Raw genomic sequence first — 13,565 nt, forward strand, 5'->3', positions numbered from 1 at the left:
TTTTTTTTTTATAATGTTCAAGAATTTAGATCGAATGTTTTCAAAGTTAGAATCTTTACCTTTCATTCAAGATTTAGTAGGTCCTATGGAATCTTCAGATCGAATCACTAATGTTTTTTTTTCTTTCTATTACCGGATCTGATCTTGATGTATGAAACGATGTTTTATGTCTTTTACTTAAATTGAACAAGAATGTCGGAAAAATACTGGTTCCTCTCTGTATTCTGATAACTTTTGATTGGTTGGTTTTTTATTAAAAGGAACTGGAATAGAGAAACCGGATTATTTGGCGACAGTGGATGTGGATCCAGACTCACCTACATATTCAAGTGTTATTCATAGATTACCAATGCCTTTTGTTGGTGATGAGCTTCATCACTCTGGTTGGAACTCTTGTAGTTCTTGTCATGGTGATGCTTCTGCTGATAGACGTTATCTTGTCTTACCATCTCTTGTGTAAAAGATCCTTCAGCCTTTTCATTTTCCATTTACCCTCTTATATCTCTATTAGTTTACTAAATTGATTTTTTTTTCTTGATTGTGGGATGAAGATCTGGTCGCATTTATGCGATTGACACTAAGGAAAACCCGAGGGCTCCGTCTTTGTATAAGTATGTAGATCCTAAAGAGATTGCTGATAAGACTGGATTGGCGTTTCCACATACGGCCCATTGCCTTGCTACAGGGGAGATCTTGGTGTCGTGTCTTGGTGATGAAGAGGGGAACGCCAAGGGGAATGGGTTTCTTCTTCTTGATTCTGATTTTAACATCAAGAAAAGGTAATGTGATACCATGTTATGTCCCTATGTAGACATAAGACAAAAAGTTAGAAGCATGTAACTAGAATTAATGTGTATGTTTTTTTTTTTGGGGATGTTTCAGGTGGGAGAAACCAGGACATAGTCCTTTGTATGGGTATGATTTTTGGTACCAGCCTCGGCACAAGACAATGATCAGCACATCTTGGGGAGCACCTAAAGCCTTCTCCAAAGGTTTTGATCTCCAGCACGTTGCTGATGGCTTGTACGGAAGTCATCTACATGTTTATAGTTGGCCAGGTGGTGAAATGAAACAATTGATTGACCTTGGACCGACTGGTCTGTTACCTTTGGAGGTAACATAATCACACATTTCTTTTGAACATGATATCTAAACTACATATATGAAAGGGCAAATCTTGAACGGTTGTTTATCTTAAACTTATATGTGGTTGCAGATTAGATTCTTGCATGAACCATCTAAAGATACAGGGTTTGTTGGGAGTGCCTTGTCAAGTAATATGATAAGATTTTTCAAGGACAGTGATGAAACATGGAGCCATGAGGCAAGTGTAGTTTCTGAATCTTCTTTTTTTTGGTTCTTACAAATCTATGACTAACCAGCAATGTGTACCAACTTGTTTTAGGTGGTTATATCAGTTAAACCCCTGAAAGTAGAAAACTGGATTCTTCCAGAGATGCCTGGGCTTATCACCGACTTCTTGATCTCCCTAGATGATCGATTTCTCTACTTTGTAAACTGGCTCCATGGAGACGTTCGTCAGTACAACATCGAGGACCCTAAAAACCCTGTCTTGACAGGACAAATTTGGGTCGGAGGGTTACTAAAAAAGGGCAGTCCTGTTAAGGTGGTTGGAGAAGACGGTAACACTTACCAAATTGATGTTCCTCAGATCAAGGTTTGTGCCAGAATTGTAATCTTTTGAGGATTTAATTATAAGTTTCACATTTTGCATAACATAGAAGCTGTTTTGGTGATGTCAGGGTAACTCTCTACGAGGAGGACCTCAAATGATCCAGCTGAGCCTTGATGGGAAACGTTTGTATGCAACAAACTCGCTGTTCAGCGCATGGGATCGTCAGTTTTACCCGGAAATCATGGAGAAAGGCTCACACATAATTCAAATTGATGTTGATACAGACAAAGGTGGTCTCACCTTAAACCCTGACTTGTTTGTAGACTTTGGTGATGAACCAGAAGGTCCTGCGCTTGCCCATGAGATGAGATATCCAGGTGGAGACTGCACCTCAGATATCTGGATTTGAATTTGGCATGTTTAGAGAGTGAGTTATGTGTGTGAAGTTTAAAATGAGTTTTATTGGTTGTTGTGTGTTATGTAAAAGTTGAATAAAAAAGGGAGTAAGAAGAGGTCATTAGATGATCCAGATAAAACACTTAAGTTAGGCTCCTTGTGTCTCTTATGTAATAAATTAAACTAATAAAATTTCTACATTTCTACACTCCGGTTCCATTTTTTTGTTTTCAGTATTCTGTTCGGTTTTGTTGTTCACGTTCGAGTGTCAGTGTGTCACCCCATATAAAAGAATATGATGGAAGGAAAAAAAAAGCAATCGCAGAATGAAGATATAAGAGGGCCCTATGGAATAATATGTGGTCAGAAATTTATAATAGAGTCCGACCACAACAATCACTTTTTATACCTAGATAGATTACTGGAGGGGTGTATTCAAAACAGAATTTGAGAGGATTTGTGATTTTTTTTAAAATCTCCTGTTATTCAACTAGTGATTTTAAAATCACATCTTAAATCTACTGTTATTGAATATGAAATTTGTTAAAAATCATTCAAAATCACTCACGTTATTCAATCAACAATTTACAAAAATCATAACAAATCTACTGTTATTCAGCGTTCGATCAAAGCAAGTTCGCCCTAAAACTCTTTCCCAAGCCCGAATATCGAGGAGCCGCTACCACCAAATATCTCCGATGTCGGTGAAGCTTTTGCTTGCCGGCGTCAGGGTATCTCGACCTTAGCTTCCGTTCTCGGCTTTCTTTGCTCTCTTAGTTTCCTTTCCCAATCTCTTTTTCCCCTTTTGTGTCCCGTTTTGCAACCTACACAAACCCTCTCCAATCAACCAGATCCAGGCAAAGGCTTGCTAAAAATCGATTTTAGAAGGCGGAGGAGACTGTTAAACTCCTCTCTCCTTAACTCCGACTCAGCCTCACTGCCGACGTAAATCAAGTCCCCTTGTCTTTTTAGCTATCGATCAGGAATGGTCATCGCCTCTGCAGATTTCTCTTCTCCAACATCACCCGAGCCTTGGCAGGCGGAGATGGAGACGACGGTTGGTGAGGAAACCTCCAGAGAAGTGCTTCTCCTCCGCTACTAGACTACCGTCTTGAACACAGGTCATCCCCTGAGCTTGGCAGCTCTGTATTTGCTTTCCCCAGAGACGCAGAAGTTTACTTCAATCTCCTTGGTCAGCCGTTGTGCGCATCGATTATCAAATCTGAACATCAAATCTGAGATCGGCATGTTAGCTTTACATGAGGACTCACCCAAATTCAAAAAGCCCAGGTTCTCTCTATCTAACCCTCTGTTATCCCATCAACTTTGTCTAGACTTTTTGGCTATCCTCGGTGTTCGAAGACTGCATCAGAGAACCCACTTAGCTAGGCTGTCTTGGATGTACATAGGGTGTGTTAGAACTATGGTTATTGCTCATTGTGTGACATTGTTTGTTGGATCCCGCAACTGGATTTATCAAAGTGTTCTCAACCCCCAACAACCACCCTCCTTTATGAAGCTCAGGTCTGCTGCTTCCTGGTCCGTGTCTTACCGATCACATTCTTTTTGTGGAATTCTTGATCACCATTTCCATGGCAGAGAGGATCCACCTGGCTTGTCACGGTATTACACTTACTCTTTGCACCAGTTAGTAACTTCATTGGTAAGCTCTACTGCCCACAAAACCCTACAATCAACCTCCCGTCCAAAGCTCAGGTCTGGTTTTCATCTGTTAGTACCTTACCGGCTTCATACTCTGTGTGGAATTCTTGATCACCATTTTCATGGCAGAGAGGATCCACCTATTATGACACGGTTTTACACCTGCTGCTTGCGAATCATGGTTTTAGTTCCAATGGTGAACCTTACTGCTCCTAAGCTCTTGAAGTCTCATGGCATTTCAGTTCTGATTGCAAGTTACCGAGGATGTGGTTATGGTCTCAGAGTTTTCTCCACCAACAATCACCCCTCGATATTTCCAGTCAAAAGCTTCAAGTACCACTGCCTCAAGCAAACCAATACCAATACCTCCACCACCATCCAGGCCTTTGTTCCCCAAATCCTTGCCATGGTCTTGATTTGGCTAATGCTCCTCACTCCGGCGAGCTTTTTGGCTCTGCTTCTCATATCAACGACACAATGTCTTTTGACTGTGACCAATTTGTCATCTCTCGAGTTCATCGATGATGTCCACTCTTGCAACCTTGATTCCGCTTGTCTCCAACTGCTCTATAGCACTTGTTTCATAGCTATCATGGATTCTTTCTTGATGTTTTCTTTACTCTTATTCATGCGCATGGCTTTGGGGAAAGCCTTTGCTTGTTACTTCTTAAACTTTGGTTTATTTTATCCTTCTCTTTGTAATGTTTGTAATGTTTCTATTTGATTAATAGAAGCACTTGTTTGTTCAAAAAAAAAAAATCTACCGTTATTCAAAACCAAATTCTCTTTTTTTTTAGAAAAACATAATAGTGATTGTGAGAGACTTTGGGTATATTTTTGTAAGGGAAATCCTATTTAAAAAATCTCACCTTCCATAGGGTGTTTTTGAAGGATTAATTTTAAAAAAAAATTATGAATTGCAAAATTCTGAGTTCTCTCTCTACCTTTCTCTGTTCTCTTCTCCTCTCTCGTTTCTGGGCTCTCTCTCTTCTTCTTTCTCTGTTTTTCTTGTGTGTTAATTATGGGCTTCACGTCTTGTTTTATTTTATTTTATTAAGGTTAGTTGTTAGGTATATATACTGTCGAGATTAGGGTAAAGGCTTCATGATGCAAATTACGGTGGTGTCTGTTCGGATCAAATTGCCAAAAAACCAAAAACCAACCTCTATACATATGAATATGTTCAATGTATTCTTTGTGTTATGCTATATGAACACCTCTTGTTTGGACTTGAGAATCTCTTAAAAACCTACTTAAGTCTCACAAAATCTCATCAAATCTCATCAAATCACAAACTATTTTTTTTTTGAAAAATAGAAAATCATAATAAATCCATCAAACTACCTTAAAAACTCACCGTAAATCTCCTAAAATTCAGAATATCATAAATCCTCCAAAATCCTCCCAAATTCTGTTTTGGATACACTCCCCTACAAGTATAAAAGATTGAAGAACCATCATAAACCTTAATTTTTTATTTTCTATTTCAAATCTGGATTATTATATGATGATTTTGCAACTTTTATTATAAGAAAATAGAAAGGGATATACTAAAAATGACATATTTTATGTCAATGATACCAAATGAATATTAAATAAATGGAATTGGAATAGAGATGGAATATAATGAAATAAAGCCGCTTTGAGGTTATGTGATTTTAAGCATGGAACAGAGCCATTACAAAAAAGTTTCACAAGTTACGAAGGAAACTTTGAGTCCATATTGGTCACAAGTTGAGAACGAGAATTGAATTTTATGAGATCTAATCTTCCGTTGTCCCTCAATAGCTCAACGGTAAAATGTTTACCAATCAGCTCGTAGGTTCGAATCATTGAGTTGTTGTTGATGTACAATCCTTGTTGTTTATATATTTAAAAGAATTTTTTTTGATTGGTTTATTTATATTGACAATTGAAAAATAAAATTTACACAATTTTTTCATGTTATTTTCACACATAATTCAATAAAACGTTCAAGTTGACAAAAAAATAAACCCAATTGTACAAGTTATATTTCGTTTTTTTGTGTTAACCAAATTTGTTGATTAGGCCTCTACCGTTCCCTTCACCTTCACAATATAGTTTTCATAACTTTAGTCCTTATCATACTTTTCACCTGCTGCAACGTGGGCCGTTGCTGAAGACATCAGTTAAGTAGGCGCAAAGGGGGGCTAAGAATCGTGAGTCGTCGTCTCACCTCATATTTTGGAATAAGATTCTATGAGAAAACGATATTTTTCGCATCATCAAAACAATTCGAATTTGCCAAAGTATTATTCAATTCCGACCTACAAAGTGTTCTTATTTTTGAATATCAGTTTCAGTTTACGATAGTTTTTTCTTTTTGCTTGTGAATATACATTTTACGAAGGTGAATTTGCTAATAATTAGTTATTTTACTCTCCTTGATTACATGAGCTTTTAGGCCTTGTTATATGCTAGACAATGGGAAAACGATATACGCAAGTTTTATGAAGCTATTTAATATGTTAATATACTTTTAACTTTTAGCTTTGCATTTTTTTATTGGTCTGATTATAGATATTTTCATTTGTAAATAACATAGATAAAATATCATTAGAAGGTCGTTTTAAACAAATGTTTAACCTAAATGTGTGTATATATTACAAATGATGTTCTACCATCCACACCGAATAAATCTAAACTACATACACTATGACCCACCGTTGATAACTCAATACCAATTTACCATGTCATGGTTTTATGCTTGCATGAAGAGAGTATGGGCTTAAGTTCCGGTATCTTTCTTAGTTAAAAAGTTAGTGATTATAATATAGTACCATTTCGTGGATCACACGTATTCACGTACGGTACTACTACTTCATTTAATTATTCTTCGGGGACATCCGATAACATTTAATTATTCTCGAATACCCTTTTTGAAAGGTGAAAATTCGATATGATAATAAATTATCCTTCTTTACGAAAGTTAAAAAAGATACGCTTAAGCACTACAAGTTACAAACCAAATCTACCACTATAAATAATGATGTAGCTCCTACCAGTACCAATAAATACATATAACTCAAAGTACAAAAGAACATCATCAAGCATGGAGTACTACACATTTACCGAAAACGACGAAGAACGTGTATCGGGAAATCATCACGTGAAGAACACGTGGGTGAAAGAACGTTACGAGAGCGATGAAGAAGATGGAGAGGTGAACAAACTTATCCTAAAGGAAGATGAAGAAACTAAGGATATGGTGACATCACCGAGTGGTGAGAGGATGATGTTGACGAGTAAGGTTAGGTATCTCAACTATGGAGCTCTTAAACATGACACGGGGGCTCCGGCAGCTTCTGGTGGTGGAGGAAGAGCCTTGCCTCTTCCGTCGAACAGGTACCACCGTGGCCATCCCAAGTACTACAGATGCAGGGGTTGAAGTGAAAACTCTCAGCAGATAAAAAAAAATTCGAATACAAAAACCCCTGTATTGTATAAATAATTAATAAGTTGAGTATGTGTACTCCATGCAAGTGCAACGTGTGTTATCTATGTGCTTTTTTTGTTGTTAAAGTTATCTATGTGCTTTTTTTGTTGTTAAAGTTATCTATGTGCTTTGTTATTCCCGCTTTTATAGTCACTTTAACAAGCATAGTTTGGAACTTTGGTCTGGTGAGAATCAACGGCAGAGGCAGAGATACATGAGCCTTACGTTAAGTGAAGTCAAAGAATGTATTAACATACAAAACTAAGCGATTATTATAAAGTAAGAGTATAAATATACGAATCTTTAAGAATGATCGTAAAAAGTTTCTGCTATATCCAGGAGAAAATGAAAGTGTTAATTACACTTTGTAATTAATCCGTAGAAGACTTTTTTCTGAGCAGAGATGTAGTTTATTGTCTCCGCCATTAGAATGATGTCATAACCATCCTTCTTATCAATCTCGCCGTCATTATTGGCTGACGAAATCCAATCGACTCACCACCAAAGAGTACTTCTCTATATATACCAAATAATGATTTTTACTTTATTATTGATAGCTAGCTTAATCGAAATATATGGTTATTGGTGGTGAGTGGATTGGAGTTCGTCAGCCAATAAGGAACTATTTTCAATTCCTTATTTTTATCTGCGGAGAGTTTTTCACTTCAACCATGCAAGGCTCTTCCTCCACCACCGGAAGCTGCCGGAGTCTTTGTGTCATGTTTGAGAGCTCTATGCAAAGAACAATCAGTCCACCGACTTCGACAAGAGCAATGACGCTTTTGGGATCAGTGAAGTGATAAACACAATCAGTCCATCGACTTCGACAAAAACAATAACGTTTTTGGAGTCAATGAAGTGATAAACGATTTTGAAGATTCTCCTAGATGACACCTCAAGGAGAAAGAAAACATGCTGTCAAACGGCGATGACCGATTCATTGAAAACCATAGCAACTGGAAGCCTTTCACCGGTAGTCCGAGAATACTAAGCCGTCAACGGCGTAGAACACAAAGCTTTCAATCACCGACTCCACCCGCGTCGAAGTCGATGGACTGATTGTGTTTATCACTTCACTGATCCCAAAAGCGTCATTGCTCTTGTCGAAGTCGGTGGACTGATTGTTCTTTGCTTCCATGTTTTTTGTTCTTTGCTTCCATGTTTTTTATCCTTTTTTTGCCATGGGACCAAACTATGGATTTTATTTCGTTGTAATTCCTAACTATTTTCATTTTTAACGAAATATTTACATTCCGACGAAGAAAAAAAAAGAAAAAAAAAAGGAATTTCAAACTCAAAAACTCTATATTTTATAATAAGTTGAGTGTGTGCATACTCTATGCAACCTCGATTTACAGATTAATTATTGTCGTACCAACACAAACATAAGTTATATTGGCTCAGGTTCATATATATGTCGGAAAATTATTGAAAATATTCTAAAATTTTGTGAAAGTTCACAAACCATGATTTTATAGAAAACCATGATCTAGATATAGTCTTACTAAAAGTTTTTGTTCTAGTAATTTGGTCACTTATCCGAATCTGAGATTAACAACAACCATATGTTGGCATTGCAGCTTCTGTCGTTTGTCAACCCGTGGCATTTATCTACTCATTCAAATAAAACTCTTAAACTTACATTTAGATTTTAAATCAACTTAAATAATAAGTTTGCAATCAGAGAATTTCAATAGATAAGAAATACCCTCTTACACACAAAAAAACTGATCATGATTATTAAATTACTTAAAAACGTTTGGTAGTATACATTGTCATCATAAGTACCTTTTGTTTTTGGCTCTACTAATAAAAGTACTTTTCCAATTAGAAGAATCCGGATCCAAACTTTTTACCACAAAAAAAAAAAAAAAACATTATAGGAAAACAAAAACCGAAGTGTATAAGTTTTACATTAACATAGAGTGGTGCGACATTAATATACACTCGTACTCAATTATAAGTAAAGCAGTGTGTTAGGTGAAGTGCGGCCCCTCCTAGTGCTGCTCCCACTAAGTTTATCTTTACACTGAGGAAATCGTCTCAATGTGGCATTCCATGCTTATCTATTATTATATAACCAAAGACTCGTCTTCACAATTCACTCTCTTCTTCTCTCTTTTTTCTATTTTCTTGGCGTCTCTAATAAAATGGAGACAAAACCCTCTGTGATCTTCTTGACCATCACCATCTTCTTCGTCTGCCTTCTTGTGCATGTCACCTCCAAGGCATCATCATCTCTTTGCAATGGATCGGTGGCAGAGTGTAGCAGCGTGGTGGAGACAGAGGAAGTTACGATGATTATGGAGTCTTGGTCAAGCCAGAGGCTGACGGAGGAGCAGACACGGAAGCTTTCGTATGGAGCTTTGAGGAGGAACCAGCCTGCTTGCGACGGTGGTAATCGTGGCGAATCTTACTCCACACAATGTCTTCCTCCGCCGTCTAATCCTTATAGTAGAGGCTGCTCTAAGCATTACCGTTGCAGGCGTGACTCTTGACCATTCACCATCGTCCATCTTTATGAATCTTTTATGTTACGTAACTGTATACCCATATGTTCTTCTATTCTATTAGTGAAATTTGAATTGTTTTGGTTTGAATTGTATAATCTCTTTTGAATCTTTGTAACACTCTGTGAATTTGGGGGTTCGTTTGCTAGATTAGAAAAAGTGTTGGGTCGAAATCAAAATCTGAAAAAGATATTACCAAAAAGATATTACCTTTTTCATGTCGGGAATTTTGACTTTTTGACCCAGTCGACGCAACGCCAACTGCTACGCCTCTTATCTTAAATTCAATTGGAGACCAAAACATAATCATCCGAGCCATCCCCATCAAAACATTACCATGTAAGCCTAGTGTGGGCTGCACTGCACTAACTGATTAATGGGCAACCGTAGTGTTGACTTAATTAGGACAACCTTTTACAAGCCAGGTAAAATATAGACTTGTGGTTTTGATGTAATGTATTCAGTAAATATTAATGTATTGTGTTGTTGCATATAGCCATATAGGTCTATGGCATGCATAACGGGAGTAATGGGTATCCTATGATGATTCTAGCATGGGATCAGACGTAACTGGACGTTGTGAGGCTATTGCTTAAACATCTATAGCCGTGTCCATGTGGTTATAGGGCGTAACCAACTGCAAATGGCGGGTAATTTAGTACCTTATTATCAAAGGTTAGATTTGTATGGTTGTTGTGTTTGTGCTACTTAGGGTACAATATGTTGTATATTCACGACCCCTCCTTTACGGGTTGTTAGATAATCCTTTATAGGCATTAGAAGGATACTCATGGAATTATGCTTGCCCTAATATCGATAAACAAGCTCAACGAATAAATAAAATTCTTGTAACCTACTTCTATCTACTTTCTTAACATTTTGTTTTCTTGTCGAAAAAACGAATGTGGGAATTAAGAGGACATTCCAGCTTCAATGTGGGAATTCTAAAATTTACTTGGTAAGCTAGAAAAGGTATCAAAGGGATAAAGAAGTTAAAGTCAATCAATGAGAAAGTTAAAACAAAAATAAACGCAATAGATTTGAGTCATCCCCCCACGTAAGCTTAGTTTGGTACTTTGGTCCGGTGAGAATCAACGGCAGATCACATAAGCCGTACGTTAAAAGTCAGAGAATGTATTAAAGTACAAAACTAAGCGATTATTATAAATTCAACAGAATCTATATATAAGCTAAACATGGATAACATTTTTAATTCTCAACTCATTTTACTGAGCAACCCAAATATACTAGAGTCGGATCGTTGGATTGAAGCGACACTGAATCCTGGTAGAACTTTGACTTATTTGTACGAAAGCTTCCATACCTCTCTGACATTTGAGGAACCATCTGTGACTTCAGACACCAATGTTGAAGCAAGTACACCTGCAATGAAGATAAAATTATGAGGTCTTAGTACGTGGGTTATATTCTCATTGTAGATGATGACCAAAGCAACCCTTGCTTTATTTATATACATCATCGAATGGGCCATCTTACCGTCTTTCTCTATCATAGACAAGAACTGCCTTGTCCCACCTCCAACCCCGAAATAGTACTTCTTTGCAGCCATGTACACTGCTCCATCAGGATACGCCAGACACTGCAAAGACCCAAGTGTTGAACCTCCAATGAATTGAATCTTTAAGAATGATTGTAAAAAGTTTCTGCTATCTAGGAGAAAACGAGAGTGTTACCCTTTTAATCAATCCGTATAGACTTTTCTGAGCGGAGATGGAATATATCGTCTCAGCCATTAGAATGATGTCATAACCACCTTTCTGATTAGTCTCACCATCATTATTAGCTAGTGGAAGAACCTGATGAACTTCACTCCACTCACCGCCAAAGAAGCGTACTTCTGTTTCACCTACTGAGACGGAGGAAGACTTGTCGGAGAGATTAGCATTCAGATTCGGGATGGTGAGACACCGAAGGACCTCAGCATTGAAGTCTTGGAAATGAACGGAATCTGAACCCTGGACACCAAAAGAGACCATAGATCTAAGAAAGATGGGGCTTGGCACACAGAGCATCAGAAAGCAACAACTTACCTTGAGACACGCATAGATTCCTGGAAGTGCATGACCACATCCAAGCTGAAACCATATAGATTCATAGGTAAGTGATGTGAAGAAACAAGTGATATCCATTGTTTGACAGCTAAGGCAAGAAGAGCCTACCTCGAGAACCCGTTTGCCAGAAAGTGATAAGTTTCCGGATTGAGATTCTTTTTCAAGAGCTTTGACAAGATCAATTGATCCTTCCCAAAGCTTAAGCCCACCTAGATTCAATCGAATTCAAAACAATGCATAATGTAGGAGATATATCCATCACACAAACCAGAGCTAGAATATAACCATTGTACCTTCATATACTCCAGGAACCAAATCTGAATTAGGCAATCCAAAGACCTCTTTAGTGCTCACACGACCCTAAAACCAATCCAGAAACTAAAACTACTCATTTTCATGAACATCATCATCTCAACTGGGACTAGCTTTGAGCTTACTGAACATTTTTTTAGAGATTACACTCGCTGTGATTCACTTCATTAGAATTGAAGTTTCTGTAGCATCTGAGAGTCTCAATTTCTCAAAAACAGAAACGCACCTTCAAAAGAGTGATCTCGCCGACAGTCACTTTATCCACAGCTAGATCAACGGAAGAAGACGCCTACGGCGAAGAAATCCACAGAAACCAAAAGAGGGAAAATTACATAAGAAATTGGAGATGAGTTTTTGGAGAGGAGGAAGTTAGTAGCTAATGAAATGACGATACCTCGGAGGATAATACTTCAACAGGAGGAGGCGGAGGAGGAAGGGCAGGTTCTGGCGAATCAAGGAACCCTAAACCTAGACCAGAACCTTGAGAAGAAGAAAACAACTGAAACGTCGGGTTCGCCGCCATTGACAAAAAGCTTCGGCGGCAGCACTTCAAAAGTAGCCTTTGAGGCCGGAGAGCACAGAGAAGAGCAAATATAAACCCATCGAACCGGTCGGTACAAGATTGGATTAATCGGTTCACTAAACCAATCGATTAAGTAACAACTGTTAGAAGATTTAGTAAATTAATTTTACTCAAACTAAATGCAATGGATTTGCACCGAAGCAAAGTGTAAACACCGGAGAGTTCTACTTACTGCTGATGATGTGAACGAAATTGAACAAAGGAAGTGGATCACCGAGTATGGCAACTGGTTTGCTCCAAGAAGCAGAGTCATTCTTATCACTAGGACAAAAACACTGCTTGTGGAATTCAATGAAAACAAGATAAAGACATAATGTAGCTTATGGAATTCAAAAAGATAAACACTGTAGAAGTATGAGGAGTCACATGTAACATTTTTGAATTCGGTGATGCGTGTAGACTTTGGTATCCAGTAACTTTAAAAGCTATTCCGTTTTCTTGAAACCGTGATGACATGTTCTTATTGTTACCGTTAGTCCGTTAGGTGGAGAACTAACCAAGAATTACGAAACAGATAAATGTTGGCCGAACAAAATAAAAGTCCCATTTAATTCAAATATTCAGTGCACTTCGGAAACATAGCAATGGAAATTATTGTTGGGCAAAAAGAAAAAAAGAAACAATGAAGATTAATAATGAGTTTAATAAGTAAAGGGGCGAACGAACTTTTTGTAAGAAATAATCAGGTTTGGGAAACAAGGAAATTGCATGTATACACACAGAAATGGCATATATACACACACAAAGAACGATGATAGAGCTAGCAAAAGCCCGTAACAATGGCTTCAGACGTTCAAAGAGGATTGATATGGGGCTCAATGTCAGTTGATTTGTACTCGACCTCTTAGTTTCCCGAAAGCAAGCACATATCGGTACCTACAAAACGGAAATAATGAAGTTAGCTAACGCATAGAAAAAAAAAAAAAAAAAAAAAAAA

General features: G+C 37.6%; 5 protein-coding genes across 5 annotated transcripts in view; 3 read left to right on the forward strand and 2 right to left on the reverse strand.

Annotated features, from left to right (window-relative positions):
* Positions 236-2,240, forward strand: LOC104732296 (selenium-binding protein 1). Its single transcript, XM_010451829.2, has 6 exons — positions 236-456; positions 552-779; positions 883-1,114; positions 1,217-1,324; positions 1,406-1,678; positions 1,764-2,240. Exons 1-6 carry the CDS (start codon positions 350-352, stop codon positions 2,043-2,045), a joined length of 1,230 nt encoding a protein of 409 aa, XP_010450131.1. The 5' UTR covers positions 236-349; the 3' UTR covers positions 2,046-2,240.
* On the forward strand, positions 6,712-7,328 carry LOC104732299. Its single transcript, XM_010451831.2, has one exon. It carries the CDS (start codon positions 6,768-6,770, stop codon positions 7,101-7,103), a length of 336 nt encoding a protein of 111 aa, XP_010450133.1. The 5' UTR covers positions 6,712-6,767; the 3' UTR covers positions 7,104-7,328.
* Positions 9,219-9,814, forward strand: LOC104732300 (protein RALF-like 32). Its single transcript, XM_010451832.2, has one exon. It carries the CDS (start codon positions 9,302-9,304, stop codon positions 9,647-9,649), a length of 348 nt encoding a protein of 115 aa, XP_010450134.1. The 5' UTR covers positions 9,219-9,301; the 3' UTR covers positions 9,650-9,814.
* On the reverse strand, positions 10,747-12,629 carry LOC104732301 (histidine protein methyltransferase 1 homolog). The gene is made up of 8 exons (XM_010451834.2): positions 12,440-12,629; positions 12,272-12,334; positions 12,027-12,093; positions 11,842-11,942; positions 11,713-11,757; positions 11,356-11,637; positions 11,159-11,261; positions 10,747-11,044 (listed from the first exon to the last, which is right to left on the reverse strand). Exons 1-8 carry the CDS (start codon positions 12,566-12,568, stop codon positions 10,962-10,964), a joined length of 873 nt encoding a protein of 290 aa, XP_010450136.1. The 5' UTR covers positions 12,569-12,629; the 3' UTR covers positions 10,747-10,961.
* The window catches only part of LOC104732302 (disease resistance protein RPS6-like), a 2,665-nt gene continuing 2,279 nt past the window's right edge, over positions 13,180-13,565 (reverse strand). The window contains exon 4 of the mRNA XM_010451835.1: positions 13,180-13,504. Coding sequence (XP_010450137.1) covers positions 13,220-13,504 — 285 coding nt within the window. The 3' untranslated portion in view covers positions 13,180-13,219. The remainder of the gene's footprint in view (positions 13,505-13,565) is intronic.

The sequence above is a fragment of the Camelina sativa genome, chromosome 12, assembly GCF_000633955.1.
Source record: "Camelina sativa cultivar DH55 chromosome 12, Cs, whole genome shotgun sequence".
Taxonomy (NCBI): domain Eukaryota; kingdom Viridiplantae; phylum Streptophyta; class Magnoliopsida; order Brassicales; family Brassicaceae; genus Camelina; species Camelina sativa.